At 45.4% G+C, this 16691-nt stretch overlaps 1 protein-coding gene across 1 annotated transcript in view; it reads right to left on the bottom strand.

The window, feature by feature from the left end:
• ngfra (nerve growth factor receptor a (TNFR superfamily, member 16)) overlaps positions 1 to 9926 on the bottom strand; it is a 41095-nt gene extending 31169 nt beyond the window's left edge. The window contains exons 1-2 of the mRNA XM_030090066.1: positions 9390 to 9926; positions 5469 to 5631 (exon numbers count right to left, since the gene is read on the bottom strand). Of these exons, the coding sequence (XP_029945926.1) occupies positions 5469 to 5631; positions 9390 to 9425 (199 nt within the window). The 5' untranslated portion in view covers positions 9426 to 9926. The remainder of the gene's footprint in view (positions 1 to 5468; positions 5632 to 9389) is intronic.
• Between the last annotated feature and the right edge of the window lie 6765 nt (positions 9927 to 16691).

Below are 16691 nucleotides of genomic sequence, written 5' to 3'. Positions count from 1 at the left end.
TGAAGTGTGTGTGTGTGTGTGCCAATGCTTTCATCTGGCAGCTAACTAAAAGAAGAAAGTTAAAGGCCATCAAGAACCAGGAGGGGGGGAGTGTAGTGCCTTCTTTAAAAATGCATGACCTTCTTCCTAATTGTCCCCAGTCGAGTGATGACCAGCGCAGCTCAGCAGTTACAGTTTTCATGTTAGTAAAGGGAGACCCGGCCGGTCACGCTCGATCCACGAGGCACTGGAAATGTGCCACTTCAGCCCACCAAGACCCCTCGGCCCCTCCCCCTCTGACACTGAAGTGTTTCGGTCCCATTAGTGTCATCAATAATGTAGCTCTGGACGGCCCTGGAACGCCTTCATGATCTTCACAATCAGCACTTTAGGTGTGAGCTTTTAGCTTCTCCCACGCAGAATGTCAGGCCCCGCTCTCCTTCCCGTCCCTTCTACTGACCCTTCGCTGACTGCGGATGAATTATGAACATTTGGAAAAGCTGCGTGATGACTTTATTTGTGTTCAGAAAACTCCCAACGTCTCTGTGTCTAATTATCGCCCCGCTTCATTGCTCTACTTAGCTCCCCGACAGATTTGAAACAGGTGTTTTGGGATATTAACAGAGTTGTTATTAGGAGACCAAAGAAGGCAAGCCGTAATTTAACAATCAACAGCGTCCTATGCTGGTAGCCGTGGCCTGTATTGCCTTGTAAGGGTGCTGCGTACAAGAGATTATCTCTCAGCAGTGTTAAATCACAATATAATTTATTGTCACTGCTTTAAGAACAACAACAAACGCAGCCGCGGGGTCATTACTCAAAAAAAAAAAAGCAATTATCAATTACTCACAGAGAAAAATATATTGCATGTTTTCAGTCTGTTACTTCCTGTGGTAAAGTAATTTATTACACTCTTAATCTCCGGAGAAAAACTGCCACTTAACTACCATTTGCAAGCATAGCATTAACCCGTCCACATGGCCACATATAAAAATACCCATCAACACCCATAATTAGAGGAAATACAAAAGATCTGTCGTTTAAGCTCAAACAAAACCATAAAGCTCAAAGAAATTCTGCAGGAATTTAACTCAAAAAGGGTCCATACAATTAAATATTCTGGCAATTACCAATATTTATTGTTTTCGGTGTTCATGCATGGATGAAAAGTGAAGAATAGGAGCTCAATCTGTTTTTATTTGCATTCTGTATTGTGGGTAAAGTTGACTTTTCCAATTACTACTGCAAGACAAAAGCTAATAAATGTAATGCTTTTCACTTTTCCACTGTTCTGTCCCACAATGAATAATCCAACAATGGTTATGTGCAAAGCACAATATTAAAGGCTTAATATGCGATAAAAAGTTGGACAGTTACGCAATGCAATATGAGAGAAATATTAAAGTGCCTTCAGAGAAAAGCTTATGAAAACAACACAGCAATTAAAACTGTAAAGAAATGGGAGCTAAGATTTGATGTAATTCATGAATAGTAAATGATGCTAACTCAATATTTCTTCCACTGTTACACTGACCGAGAGAGCAGCATGCAGAGAAATGTCACAGTGACATTGAGTGGCTCCAGTCTGAGCAGCAGTAAACTCTTTGACAGTTTTGCCCTCCCTGCGGCGTGAAGTTTCGCCAGAGCAAAGACACGAGAAGCCAAACGATGGCTGCAAAAGCAACCAAATATTACAGGAACCTCAAGTGTGATCTCCCTTTACGCAGACGATCAAACGCTGTGCGCCTAATGCGCATCCGTGATATGAAAGTGTTGGATTTCTTTGTTTCATGCTGAAGTAATTTGATTACATTAAACCAGCCACTGTTTCCCTGGCCTCCCAAGACCTGCCAACGGACAGAGAATTTCCATCCCCTCTTCCTTTCATCGCCTCAGATCCGAAGTCAGAGGCGATCCCCGATGCTCCGCCTGAGCCCCTCGGCAGACGAGTCTGTGTTTCTACTTTCCTTCCTCCTCTAAATCCCCGGTGAGCCTCGGTCCAGTCAGCCAGCAGCCCCTTTTCTTAAATCCTACGTTTACTCATGAGGCTTCTGGCGTTTTTTTTTTTTTTTTTTCCTACATTTTTTCCTCTCTTTCAGATCTTAAAGTCACTTTGCTTTTTCTGAATGGCTCACTAAGTGAGGCAGACCCCGGTGTCTTGTCTCCCATGACAGCAGAGAAAAGTGGAGGAGGCTGATAAATATTTCAGTGCTGCTGACGCTGGCACTCATCCCAAGCTGGGATGGGGAGGGGGGAAGGAGAGGGGGGGGCTTTGGAAGGGTTACGCCGAGAGGAAGTGGGAAATTAGGGGTGGTCGTGGCAGCTCCAGATTTGCTCTTATTTACCATGAAACAGGAAATGGACGTGTTCGGGTTCACTCTTCAATTATTCACCGTTGCACTTTGGAAAATGTATTTATAGCGTTAGCTTCCTAGGTAAGGTCAGTGTTTTAGCCTCTAACCTTCAGCACCCCGCCGGGTCCATTAAGATTTTATCATCTAGAACAGAAACAGTATTGAAATGTATGAAAACGCACTCGCACCGGAAATTGAATCCAACCTCTCGGGTATTGGAGCTTAATTGTTGAGTGTTTATCAGCGGTGAATACTGTTCCTGTACAGCGGAGCGGGATAATTGTCGGCTGTTGCCGACACAATAGGCTTTTCAATATGGTTTAATTAGCTGGATCAAATGAGTAAAGATGCATTGATGTAACAGTATGCATGATAAATGAGCAGATCGTGCCCTTTGGTGCCTGGCTCTCTAATGCCGTTTTATCCGCTAATACAGAGGATGAGTCATAGCAACAGAGAGGAGGAGGAGGAGGAGGAGGGAAAGATGCTGCTTGAGAAAAGTGAGTTCAGAAATAAGAACGGAGACACGACAAGAGACGGGGAGATGAATCGGTGAAGGGGGGGGGGGGGGGGTGTCTGCTTTTCAATAAGAGTGACAGTCCTCAGGGCCGGCCCACGTCACGAGAAAACAGAGCGGCGGCAATTCAGCCTCTCCGCATCGTCTGCCCCCGTCTGGAAAAGAAAGACGGACGCAACACACAAATCTCCGGTGACGTCAAAGACGAGGTCCGAGGACTCCCGGCTCGGCTCCAGCGATGCTCCCCGCTCCAGCCTATCAGACGCATTGTTTCCTGAGGTCTATTAACTCCCCGCTTTCCACGGCGGTGACGCAAACACTCAAGAACTTCTCTTTCATTCCTTCCCCGGCGCTCCATTTTTGTCAATTTCACACCAGCCGTCCTCAAACATGGACTCGGCTTGACAGAGACGTTCTATGTGAAATTGACTCACGCTACCCTGTAGCTCAGTCGCGCTCCAAACGGAGAGAATTGGCTCCGTGCCCTCGTCCCCACTGCTGCGGCTCTAAAGATACTCCAGGCAGAAAAAAATAGGAACTTCAAAGAGGTGAGAGCCGCCAGACTTGCAACACTTCATAAAACAGCACAACGCAGAGATTAGCGTTCGTTAAGTCAACAAATTCACTTTCTTTGCATTAGGCGACCTTTACACAGCAGATCCTGTTGATTTTACAGCATGTTTGCATGTTGTCAAGATGGATTCGATGCGCGGCAGCAGGTTTTCCCGGGCGAAGCTGACCTATACTCCGACGTGCCGACGGAAAGCGACGGAGCCGTATCTCAAAGGGCGAGGGGAGCGCTGCGGCGACAAGATACAGCGAGACCTCTAAATCCGGAGGAGCGCGCCCGTTTGAAGCGCCGACTCTCCGTCTCGTCTCCGCGCTGCAGTCGTGTCGTTGGCAACGCTCCCAGCTGTCGTCCAAATCCGGCTGCTAATGGTTCACAGCCCCAGTGTGTGTGTTTGCTGCGAGCGAACACATTTGGAGCCACTTAGGAGCATCAAACACATGAATTCCTGTCCTGTTTGCTTTGGAACTCGGAATCACACACTTCATACAAATGAGTAAATTGTCGGAGAGATGTTTGCTTTGCTTGTGACAATCGTTTTGATTGAATCTCGGAGTCGGAGCTCCTCCGAAAGGCCCGGTCGATGCAGATATGTAAATAAAGGTGATGCAAGTGCGGAAGATGTGTCATCCATCAGGTGTGAGGCCGTGCGGCGCAAGGCGGCGACTTGCATGTTTGCAGATCTGCAGCTGTGCTTGTATTTATTCGTCATTTGACTCTTTCCAGATTGTCTTTAATCCACTTACATCTGACCCATTGCAGGAAGTCTTGTTTCTGATGACATTTTTTTTTTTTTTTTTTTTTTAAGATTAGGGTTACGCCTAGAAATCCATTAGCCGCGGTTTGCCCCAAGCAACTTGCATAAAAGCATCATTTGAGGTTGATTTATTAAAACCAGACTACCAAAGATGAAGAGTGTTGACAGTGAGGTTTGTGGTTAACTCTCATTGTTGTTGGATTTTGTTAAAAGGAACTTTTTCTTTTATTTTTGAGCCACACAAATAGGCTAGCAGCCCAGAGGAAACTACACTTTATGTTTGAGCCAGAGTAATTATCCAGAGAAATCATGTTGCTGCATTGTAAACGGGAAAGCAAAGTGGGATTAGTTGTTTTGTGTTCTCAAAGTCAATTTCTCATAGTTTGATGGTCACAATTTTTTTTTTTTTTTTTTTGGGGGGGGGGGGGTTTGAGCATAGACAGAATGAAAAAATGTGATTCCAAATGTTTTTGATCATTTGAAATGAAAAAACAAAACTTGACAATCTCTGAGTTTGTGCAGAGTGTGTTGTTCCGTCATATTTCCCTCACCTGATAATCCACTGCAGCTCAAATAATGAAAAGCAACCAAAGGCAGCCATGTTTCTGCAAAACCTGAGCCTCATCTACATGACGTTTTCAAGCGAAAACAAAAAACATTTGCTGTATTTTAAGGATTCATTTACAAAACAACGGTACTGGGAGCCACTAAAAACAGTATTTTTGGACAATTTTGTGGAAATGGGGCCTCAAACAGTTCAACTTTTGTGAACTATTCCTACGTTAAATTGAGATGTCAGCAAAAACTGATTCTATACAGATCGACTCGGCGCTATAATGGTTAGCAGTTAGTATTTTGGGGTGAAAATGAAAACAACGGTTTGGATATTTCAATATTTAGAACTGCAATCTATGTTGTTGAGCTGTGGAGGTGAGACAGAGGACCTGGGTTTGATTCTGGTCTGGAGTCTTTCTGTTTTGCAGTCTGCATGTTCTCCCTGTGCTCAGAGCTGCACTCCAACCCCCTGTGACCTCTGACCTCAACTCAGATAAAGCAGATACAGAAGATTTCATTAGCGGATTACTAATGGAGACCAACAGCTTAAAAAAGCATAAATTAATAATTCATCAGGTAATAAGAAGCCATTTATAGGACTTTATATAGACGGTGATTTATCATTAGAGTTCATGACAGAACCTCGTTTCATTCTTTCTTTCTTTTTTTTTTTTATCAGTAAGATCATAGTTTGATTAATGCAATTTCTCGACAAATCGATCAGAAGGCTTGACTCACTGTCCAAACACTGGGCGCAGACGGTCTGGGTCTGTCCGCACTCCTGCACCACCCCCTCTCCGGGCGGACACTCCATGCAGCACTCCCCTCCGCTGGTGTACTGGCCCGAGTCGCACGGGACCTCCACCGCCCGCTCCGTCTTGGACGCCGACGCCAACGCCACCTGGTCGCAGAGCGAGGGAGTAAACTTTCACACAACAGCAGCAAAAACAAGTGCGCGATGGGAAATTGCAGCCAGGTGTCCGAGCCGGGGCCTCTGAAAGCGGCCGCCATCAGGATTCATCATAAATCATGTCGTCTCGGCCGCCGCATTAGGGCCCGCTCGGAACGAGGCGGTCGTCTAAACTGCTCTAATAACTCCGCCTGAAGGCACGTCGGCTCTAATAGTCGACCTGCGACTGAGGCAGGAACCGTAAAATCGTGTGTGTGCAGCATTATACACATGTCCGGAGGTGAGGGGAGCCGCGGACGTCAGCCTCCGCTTCCCATCACCTGTGCTGACACACACACACACACACACACACACACACACACACACTGCTTTCCAGGGGACATGACTTCCACTTCCTCCACTCTGTGCACACACAGTCTAAACTTCACCTGAACCTACCTGGAAGCACCACTCCCCCTGCATTCAGGTCCTAACAGTGACGCTACCTCCCATAAATCACTGTGCTGACATCCTCATCACTGGAGCAGCCCAGAAACACACACACACACACACACACACACACACACACACACACACACACACACACACACACACACACAGTGAAGACTTTCTCCTCACTTCTCCCTTCAGCCTCCAGGGCTGTAGCGGTTTAACCAACTGTTCAGAACAGACTTTGTCTTCTGTGTAATTCTATTACCTGTATGTTGTGATGTTCTTTTTATTACTTATTAACACAGATATGACCTTTGACAAGAGTTGAAAACGACATTTAATTTAAAAAAAAACCCACTATTTTCTAGAATATAAGAAACATTTTTTTCACCTTGATCAGCTGATTCAAAGTATATTGGTTCATCGGTTTTGATGGGACTGGATGGAGCTGTATGCCCACTTCTCAAAGTGTCTGCTCGCAGCTGCCGCCATGGAACTGTGCGATTTGCTGTAGGCGGCGGCTTTGTGGAGACTAAATGAGTTTCTCGACCAAAACCATTGAAACCAAGGTTTTCTGGCTCGGTGCAGACGCTACACCCTCACTCACCCACCGCATGTGAGCTTGAATGCTTCCTCTTGAAGAGGTGGAGAACCACTTCAGAGTTTTCATGAAATACTCGTACTGATGAAGCCTCTCAGAAAATCCAACAAGTCTGATTCCCTTTGTAAAACAACTACAAATACATGGACCGAGGTTGGTCGCAAGCTTCACACAGTTACTTTTCCATGTTTAAATTGATAAATCCACCTTGTGGTGATTTGCTTTTCAATCCCTTAATGTGACGATGAACACATTTCTATTAGCAGTTCATAGAAAAACTCATAATGCACATGTGAAATTATAAAGTTGGGTTGTAATTTTTCACATGTTGATGGAAAATTTGCAAATATAAGTAAAATTATCCAAATATGAGCCAATTTAATAGGGGATTTTTGAGCCTGGGTTTGCATGTTCTCCATGTGCATTTGTAGTTTTCGTAGTGCATTTGTTGTTCAAGCTTCTCCACACAGTCCAACAACATGCATTTGAGGTTCATTTGAATCAGGGGTGTCAAACATAAGGCATGTGGCCCCAAACCAGCGAGCAAAAAACTCCAATCTGGCCCACCAAGCAAATTCACAATTTTTTTGGATTGAATTTTTTTTTTTTTTAACTCCTTAAAAGTTGCAGACACAACACTACTACATAATACAACTAGAACCATGGCAGGCAAACTAGCATTAGCCTCAAAGCTATGGGTTTGTAAAACCATGTGGAACTGGTATAGGAGAAGATTTCTTGACATTTCCCAGTATTTTTGCACCAACGGGTCTCTTTAAAATAGACATTATGTTGAGATTGTATTAATTTTCAGTATTAATTGTGACATTTCCACAGCACAACAACAAAAATATAAAGTATAATTTAAAAAGTTACTCTGGCACTATTTTACCACTCAAGATGAAATTCTCGCAGCTGAACTAAACTGTGTTTGACATCCCAGCTGTAAATAGACCACATGTGTGAACAATGTGTGTGTTTGGCTGTCAGTCTCTCTGTGTTTGCCCTGTGATGGTGCACGGTGCCTGCACACACACACTCACACTCACTCACACACTCCCGTGACACTCTGATAAAGCGCTTACAGGAGATGGAGCTGAGCGGCTCTCCTCTGCTCTCTGCCTCCCTCTCTTGTCGCCTCCTCTCAGTCCTCCCTGCCACATGAAAACTGCCGCTGCGTCTCCGACAACGTTAAATCAGAGAAAAGTACCAAAAAAAATTGTCTTTTATATCCACACGGTTCACAACAAAGAAAATCATTACACTGACTCACTTTCATGTCCTGTGGTTTTGTGTTTTTTTTTTGTTATGTAACAAGCAAAAAGCTCATTTCCACTTAATTCACATTTGCTGAAACATCACTTCAGTGGTCTCTCTCTCTCTCTCTCTCTCTCTCTCTCTCTTTTTGGTTTGTCGCTCCCTGCTCCCCCTCCCCTCTCTGCTGTCCCTGCTCTTTCATTCAGAAACAGATGTACCGAGCAGGCAGCATCCTCTCTCTCTGTTTCTTCGCCGCTCCTGGTCGAGCTTCATCTCTCCCCATGATGATCCGTAATAACTTTGCGGCCTGTTATCTGAAGTATTTAAGCATGTTATTGCATTTTGAGTCTTGCAGACGTGACCTCTGGATGCATTCCCACTGGCTCGCTTTCCTTTGACATCTCCCTGGAATATCACTTAGCTCAAACATATTAAAGGACGACTTCAGCAGAGCATGCACGCTCATGCATTATGCACACACACACACACACACACACACTGGAAAACATGCAGTGACACAGCTGTGACATGCTTGGTTTGTACTCTTCCCCCAATTTCACGCCCAATTTGGGAGTTTATTTCTAAATTTAATTCTGCCAAAGTGCAACCCGTCGCCGTCCGCCGCCGCCCTTCAACCCAGCTGTCATAACAGAGCGTCCCCTCGCATCCCGGGCCTGTTCACATGATGACTGAGACACACACACACACCAATTACAGCAGCTGCTGTGGACATACCAGCCCGCTGAGAGGATGTGCCCTCCGCTCCAGCCCTTATTACCAGCAAGCTCCAAAATCAACTTTTCTCACATTTCCACAGGAACCTCATGTTTTATGTAGGAACCGAGATGAGGATTTGACCTCTCACCGGGTCCACATGCAATAAGTCTGTCTGCTTGCAGAATCTACAGCCAGAGAAACTCTCAAAGTACACTAAAAAGTGGGAACAGATTATTTGTAGCTGTTCATTCTAATAAAATCCGGGCTTCAGGAGACACTTCCGATGTTCTTGGATGTCAAATAGGAAGCAAAAAAAACTCAATTTTCCACTGTCTAACTTTTCCTGCTTGGCTCAAAACCAACAAGGGGAGGCAATACATGCAAGGGAATGGGAGTGTGTGTGCAGCCAGGTGTGTGTGCAGAACTGATTGAAGATAGATTAACTGATGTGTTGCTACATGCAAGTTCAAGAGCACAAACAAGACTGAAACTGGTCCCGTGAGACAGCAAACTGTGAATATTAAAATCATAACATGAGAGAAAATGTAGCAAAAATAGATTTTTAACGTGGGGATCGACTGGATTTGTGCGAATCCAGTGATGCGTAAATTGCAAAAAAATGATCTCAGGTGGAATAAAATCTTAGGAAAAAAAAGATGATGATGATGGAAAAGTGCTGGAGATGGGTGAAAGTGTCGCCTGGCTGGTGAGGAGGAGTGAGGAGGGGAGAGGCTGAACTCACCAGAGCGCACAGCAGCGGGAGGGTGGCGGCGCGCATCCTGCTCGGTGTGCTGGACTCACGGGGAACTGAGCGAGTGCGGAGACGGCGGCGCTACGTGGAGGAGGAGGAGGAGAGCCGCTCAGCGGGAGAGCTCATTTTAATTCCAGCGACACGGATTTCTCTCTCTCTCTCTCCCTCTCTCTCTCTCCCTCCCTTTCTCTATTTCTCTCTCTCTCTCTCTCTCTCTCTCTCTCTCTCTCTCTCTCTCTCTCTCTCTCTCTCTCTCTCTCTCTCTCTCTCTCTCTCTCTCTCTCTTTTATCAATGAGCCCGCACCATCACGCGTCAGCCCGGGACCTCTGCGCTGGAGTCGGTGCTTCTCCCGCCGCCACCGTTACGCACTGCTTCACCAAAACACGCACAGAGGAAGAAGAGGAGGAGGAGGGGGAGGAGGAGGAGGAGGAGGAGGAGGAGAGACCGTCCTGCCCTGGAGTCCTGCTCAGCTGCAAGTGCACTGCGGAGGAGGAGAGGAGAGGAGAGGAGAGGGGGGCACGTCCACCCTCCAGTTTATACTCCTGCAGCACAACCTGCTCCTCTCCCTCCCTCCCCATCCCTCTCCCCCCTGTTTCAACTCACGTGAGTGTCATCATTACTCTGGTATCACTGAAAACTGCACATTCAGCTGCATAAACACTGTTTTTCTACAGTGCAACAATTCCTGATCCACCCATCCATCCAACTCATGCCAATCCAAAGTGCTTCACAAAGGCAAAGAAATACATATCATTTCACTAAAATCACGCAAATAAAACAAGATGTAAGTAATGTGTTAAAATCATGAGCATGCAGTGAACATTAGCGTTACAGGTACAGTTTGAGCAGATCTCAGGTGTTTGAGAATATAAAATAAATGCTCCAGTCATAAAAATGAAGCAAGCTCAGGGAGAACATGCAAACTCCTCACAGAAAAGGCCCTCAAATCCCAAACCGATGATCCCACTGTAAGGTCAAAGTGCTAACCATGAGGGTTTGAACTAAATCAGAACAGAACACAGTCACCGTTCAGACGTTCTTGTCAAGCTTATAGTTGATTCACTGGTGAATCAGTGAAAATCCAGGCCCAGCAGCAAAACGGCGTCTCGGTTTAAAGTAGAAAAGCTTCATTAATGCAACCTGTGGATTGTGTGACCACAAAGCTTTGTCTCTCTCATCTATTCTGCCGCAGGCTGCAGTTTGCATTGCTGTGGCTCTGGATCACATCCTGTGGAAGCGTGTTTCTAATTCTTCCACATGCAAATGAAGCGGTCACCATATTGGAAGCATGTTTGTGTTTCGTGTGATCCAAAGCACCCCGATGACAAAAACCTCCAAACTTAGCTTAAAAAAAAGCCACACAGCAGACAAACAAGGCAGGCAGAGGAGACCAGCTTCTCATTCAATAAGGAAAATAACTGTGCAGTATTTATTATTTATCTGAAATCTTATTTCACACTGATACCTCCAAGTTATAAAAGTCTCCTGTCAGCCTGTTTAAAAGCCACTTTAAAGTTTTTTACCATTATGTGCCACAAGAGGGCGACTCAGCTGAGCTCTCATCAGCAGCAGCTCCTTCTCTTCATGTGCTGATCTTGAGTTTAACAGTGAAAGGATGGAAGTTGTTCTCCCCTCAAGAGGAGTATTTTCACCAAGAGATGGAGCGGCTCGGCAGAATTTAGACCTCAAGGGTTTCAATGTGTGCATTCATAAAGGGCTCATGTAGGAATAAAGGGAGATCCAATATATCATTTGTGAACTAATGTTATAATTCGGTATATTGAGACTTTTGACACTCTGCATTTTCCTCTGTGTGTATTTGAAGTGTTTTCTTCATGCAATGCATGCAGATGAGATCTTAGGTGTAGATCAGGGGTCCATCCATCCACCTTCTATTGAGTCCAGGTTCTGCATCCAGGTCCACCTGGACAGGCCATCCATCCATCACACTGCCAACACAGAGACACAGATTCACACCGGGGGTCATTTTAGGGATCAACAGTCAACCTCACATTCATAGATTTTTACTGGGCTTTTGACCCGGACAGGAAGTCATGACTTCCTCTCTACGAGGCCAAAATGCCAAGCACCAAATGAAATTATAGTTTTATAACCTCATTCCAACTTCATTTTATCGTCAACCTTGAATGTTGAATGCTCCCATCATGCACTGCATGTACTTCAGTTTATGATCAACTCCAACACAGTCTGCGCTCATTAGACTGCCTATCATCATCCATCCCCAGAACACGGACCGAGGTTCCAGTGAGGGCTTTATCACCATTAATCATTTTAAAGCCCATGTTACAGACATTTTAATGGACAGTTGTTGACGGTGTAGACGTTTTATTGTAAAGTACCACCATCATGTTTATTTCAGTGGTCTTTTATTTTGTGTTGCGGTCTTTCTTTCTCTCCTCAGGATCCCCCATTACCTCCATATTGACTCCGTCCAACCATCTCTGTCCTCTGAAAGTCTCCCTAATCAAACTATGCAACATGACCCATCCACAGAACTCTGGGACTTTCTCTGTTTTTGTTAATTCATGATTTCTAGATATTGAAACTGACTCTGTCTGTATGCATGGAGCTTATCACACCCTGCTTTACCTTGACTCAGTCCTGCAGTTTACCACTCTTCAGTGAGCCGTACTCTGTCACATTGGTGACTGACTGGATCTGAAATCCATTAGAGGCAATTAAAGTTGGGTTTGAGGCTCCTGTTTGGAAACCTGCCGAGCGTTTTGAGGTTTGTTGAAGTTTGTATCACATTAATCCATTAAGCCCTTCATTTTTTTTTCTTAAACTCAAAATGATACTAAATTTGGTGAGGCCACTCCAAAACCACTAATGTGTGCATAAGCAGTGTAATTGTGTTTGATGCCCGTTGAGGTACTTAGCCTTTACACTCAAGGAGAAACCAGCGCTGATGGGTATCGATCCAAGACAATGTGGCAATGAAGCAGTTTGTAGTCACAAAAAAAAAAACTACTTTATCTGCCGTAGATCTTTTGCTTTTTCCTCCAATCTCATCAACTCCGATCTTCCTGACCGGGCCACTTCCACCTTCTCCACGCCGATCGTCAGCTCGGGGGACGCTGTCTCTGAAGTGGCAGCAGCAGCAGCCGCAGGGCGATTCGGTTACGCCGTCGAGCTCCGAAAGCTCTCCAGTATTGATCTTGGGACACATCAATTCTCCCACTTCCTACATCCTCCTTTGAGAGCTGCCCTGTAGCACCTATGGCTGCTCCCCATTCTCTTGACTTTGACAGCCTTGTCTTCATCAATACGGTCATTTCTGGCATTATATTCACGTTCTCACCCTTTGGGATGACTCCGGAGCATAAACACTGCCGCCGACATGTCAAATAAATCCAAATATTTCCAGAGTTTTCAGCCTTTGCTGTCTGGTTTTACCAACTGTGTAACAAAGATGTTCTACAACTGTCCAATGAAATGTATCCGGGCGGTCGCCAGAAATAGAAAAATGTCCTCTGGATGTGTGTTCTATTAGCGGCGTTACGGATGGATTAATATGTGCTGACGAAGGCTTCGGGAGGAGGATACGTGTGTTTTTCTGGGCTCGTATCGCGTTTCATCCGTACGGTTGATTGGTCAGCACAGAGGGAATGTCACGTCAAGCCACAAGGTCACAAATAAGATGCAATCTTGACGAACGCGACTTGAGCGGAAGTCGCACGGACGAGCAGCGATTTCAGAAGAAAAATGAGAGGGATCTGCGTCTGCTTCAGCTGCGTTGGTGTAAATTCAGTTACCAACGACGCAAACCGCAGGAATGGTTTAACAGGTGAAGACTAACGAAATTCTTCCATCTTCGTCTTTTTTTGAATGTATTTATTTATGCATTTGCGTCACTTCTGGTGACGGTGCTGAGCTGTCTGGATCCTCAATACACTTGACTCTGTGTGCAGCCTCCATGATGAAGCTCCTTCCTCACTTGGTCTGTCCATGCATACTCTCATTTGTCCAGGTAGGAGGCCTGTCGGAGCGATCGGATCATGTCAACTGAAGTGAACTGATGAAGCCACTCAATACAAGGCGAAGCGACCAAGTCCCGTCCAGCTGAATGAACTGCGCCGATATTCCTCCTGGAGTTGAATGCAGGAGAAGGTTACTCCATCACTGAACATCCAAACTCAAATGAAAATGAACTCTGGGTATATTCAGGAAGTCCTAAAAACCTGCAATCAGAGCCACATTTTGCATGTAGGAAGGAGCCTGTTTGATTTCTCTCACCTGCTTGGATTGGTTCCGGTCAATCCGAACACGGCGGAGGGTGTAGAACGAGACTGACCCGCAGCGTTCATCCCTTCTTGGCTTTCGTTCACATCCTGATTGCGGAGATATAAGATAAATAGCACTCAGGTTAACACCACTTTGTTGAAGACATGGCCTGAGATCTGAAGGACGGGCTGCGTTCATACCGGAGGAATGTGTTCTTCGCACATCGGTGGATATCGAACACAGATGTTGTGCTTTTTAGGCAGAGATAAATCCGGCGGAGACCTGAGCTTTCCTCTGCTCCCCTTTAAAGCCAGGGTGACCTCGGAGTGATGCTACAAGCACACGGTGATTTCTTATCTGGGTGCTGCTGTGGTGACAGATAGGGGCAGATAGATATGAGCGCTGGATGGCCACTGTAAAAAAAAAACTCCAGGCTCAGCATGTACCGCGATGGGAGAGGGGTGGACGCCACATGTTTTCAGCCCGCTGCCAAGTGGGGGTGGGATAGTACATCACCTGCGACTGATTAGGGATCTGAAAACAAGAATTATAGATGTGATTCGGCACAGAGGAGGAGATGCTTTCACCCTTCACAAATCGTTTGCAAATAGAAACCGCAAAAAGTACACGGCGAGAGCTGGAGCCCCGCCAGAGCCGTGAGGAGACGTGCGCTCCCCCTCCGTGCTTTATCCTTCTCCTCGCTTCACTGTAACTCCGAGAGATCTCAGCTATCAGAGGTTCAAAAGAAGAATACAGAAGTGGATTTTAAAGCTATCCGAGTATTTTAACAACCTGTGTTACAGAAAACCGGAGTGTTCCTGTATATCACTTATATTTATGTAAAGCAGATACAGTAAAAACCCAACCAGACTTATTCAAGTCTCAGTATCTGCTTTATTTTTAAGCTGTCTGCCCAAAAGCTGTAATCAATGGCTGACATGCAGCGGTTTCTCTTTTCTGTGGTTTCCTTAAAATAAACATTCCCTGATAGTATATTTGGAAAAATGAAGCCTACCAGCTCCTTCATACATTTTCAGGCTTATTTAAAGTCCATGTTTCACAAAAACCTGAACTAGTAACAGTTAAGGGTCAAATTCAACAGAGAGTTTATGTTGCGGCAATGTTGATTCAATGTGGCATAAACTCTCACAATGATTTGTCATATTTTTTCATACTTTTGGGGACATTTTTAAACTCACCTCTCACCACACAGTTGAGACATTATAAAGATTTTAAAGAGAAAAAGCGTCATTTATGTATTTTTGGCAGAGTTTCAGAAAAGTTGCATTTTCAATAGGGACTGGTACTGAATTCAGAACTTTTCTGGGTTCCAACCGAATTACGTTGGTACTACCAAGTACCGATCCACGTAAAATGAAACGGTACCATGTTTCAGTACCTAAACGCAACACATCCTTGTGACTGTGAGGGAGCGGAAGAGTTGCTGAGCATTAGCATTGCACGCACGCGAACGAAAGCAACGTCGGTCGCCGAACGTCCAGTAAGCAGAACCGCATGGCTGATGCAGGCGCTCCAAATACGGTTCTGCTTTTCAAAATGCGATGCAGATTATACTCACTGTGGTGGGAATACTTTGAATCTTAGGAAGCGCCTGATTAAGAACAAGATTTTTCTCAAGGCTGAGGAGCGCAGCATCGTAAACAGCTCCAGATCTACGGCTACAATTCCTGCATTCGGCACTGTTAGCATGCTAGCATACATCTGTTAGCGACTCATCTGCTGCCAGAAGCAAATTAACATTTATTACCACACAAACACACACAAAAGTGCTGAAATTTGGTAGGCCTACTGTTGTTTGCCCGGACTGATTCCCAGGTATCACATTGGTTCAAATGTGAACAGTACCCTTCCCTAATTTTCAAAAAGTTCGCAGCAGCCCAAAGCCTCTTTGCTGACGTTGCGATTCTCGGTGGTTTAGATAAAGATCAGTTTGTGTGGTTGTGTGTAAAATAATCTGTAACCAAACGTCACTCAGCTCCTCCGTCCGCCTGGACCTTGGCGTCCCGTGCAGCCTGCTGGCTGCAGGTCTTCTCTCCTGGTTTGCATCAGAGCGGCGCACAGCTGAGAGCCACGCTTTGAACATCCCGGCAGAGCAGATGACAGCGAAAACGCACAATGAAAAGTCGCAGCATTCCTACTCTCAGCTTTGATTTTGTGTGAGCCTTGTGTGTTTCTAATAAATTCTCTCTTTTTTTTTTTTTTTCCTTGAACTCGGAGAAGAATCTGGCTTTGTAGAAATGCTTAGTAAACACGAGCCGCTGAAGCCCCTCACCCCCGGGGGGACCGGTCCTCACAAACAAGCCCACATTCAGACATGAGCATCTCCTCCTCGTGAGAACGAGACGCTCGTCCCAACTCAGCAGGTCCAAATGTAGCGGCAGTCATTAAGCACCCACCGACTGTAATTAACTTTAGCTAATCACTTGGCTCTGCAGAACTCATGCAGAAACTTGAGTTTTTTTCAAAAAGTTGCCTTCTCAGTGGCTCAGATCACCGTTGTCGTATAAACGGAGACTCAAAACACAACAATAGTTTTCCGTTTTCACTTTTTTTTAGAGTTTAATATAACTCATGTTTCCATTCCTGCTCCCTCTAGTGGCTGTTTTCAACATGACAGCGAAGCGATGAGGTGCAAACAGAAGCTCGCACTCTGACATCGTCTCCTTAACGACTGAGACATTATTTACAGCACTCCAGGATGTTTTGCCTACATCTGACAAAGTCATTTGGAGCACATCGAGCGCGCGTTTGGAGAATCTCCAACGTGCGAAAGAGAGAACGCACTCTCGTCAGCCATTTTTTTGACAGCAGAACAAATGAGCGTCCCGGTCGTACGGAGAGCTTTTCGGTTATTGCATGTGAGCGAAAGCGTCTGTAGCTCTTCCAAAACAGTCCCCGGCAAAAAAAAACCCAGAGGCCGAGCGAGGAGCTGGCCTTCACTGAGACGTGATATCATTTCAGAATGTGGATAACGCTGCACAGAGACGGCATCTCCAGGAAAACATATGCGCCTCTTGGCCGCAGAG

Source organism: Salarias fasciatus, chromosome 4, assembly GCF_902148845.1.
Source record: "Salarias fasciatus chromosome 4, fSalaFa1.1, whole genome shotgun sequence".
NCBI lineage: Eukaryota > Metazoa > Chordata > Actinopteri > Blenniiformes > Blenniidae > Salarias > Salarias fasciatus.
This window is presented reverse-complemented; position numbering and strand designations above follow the sequence as displayed.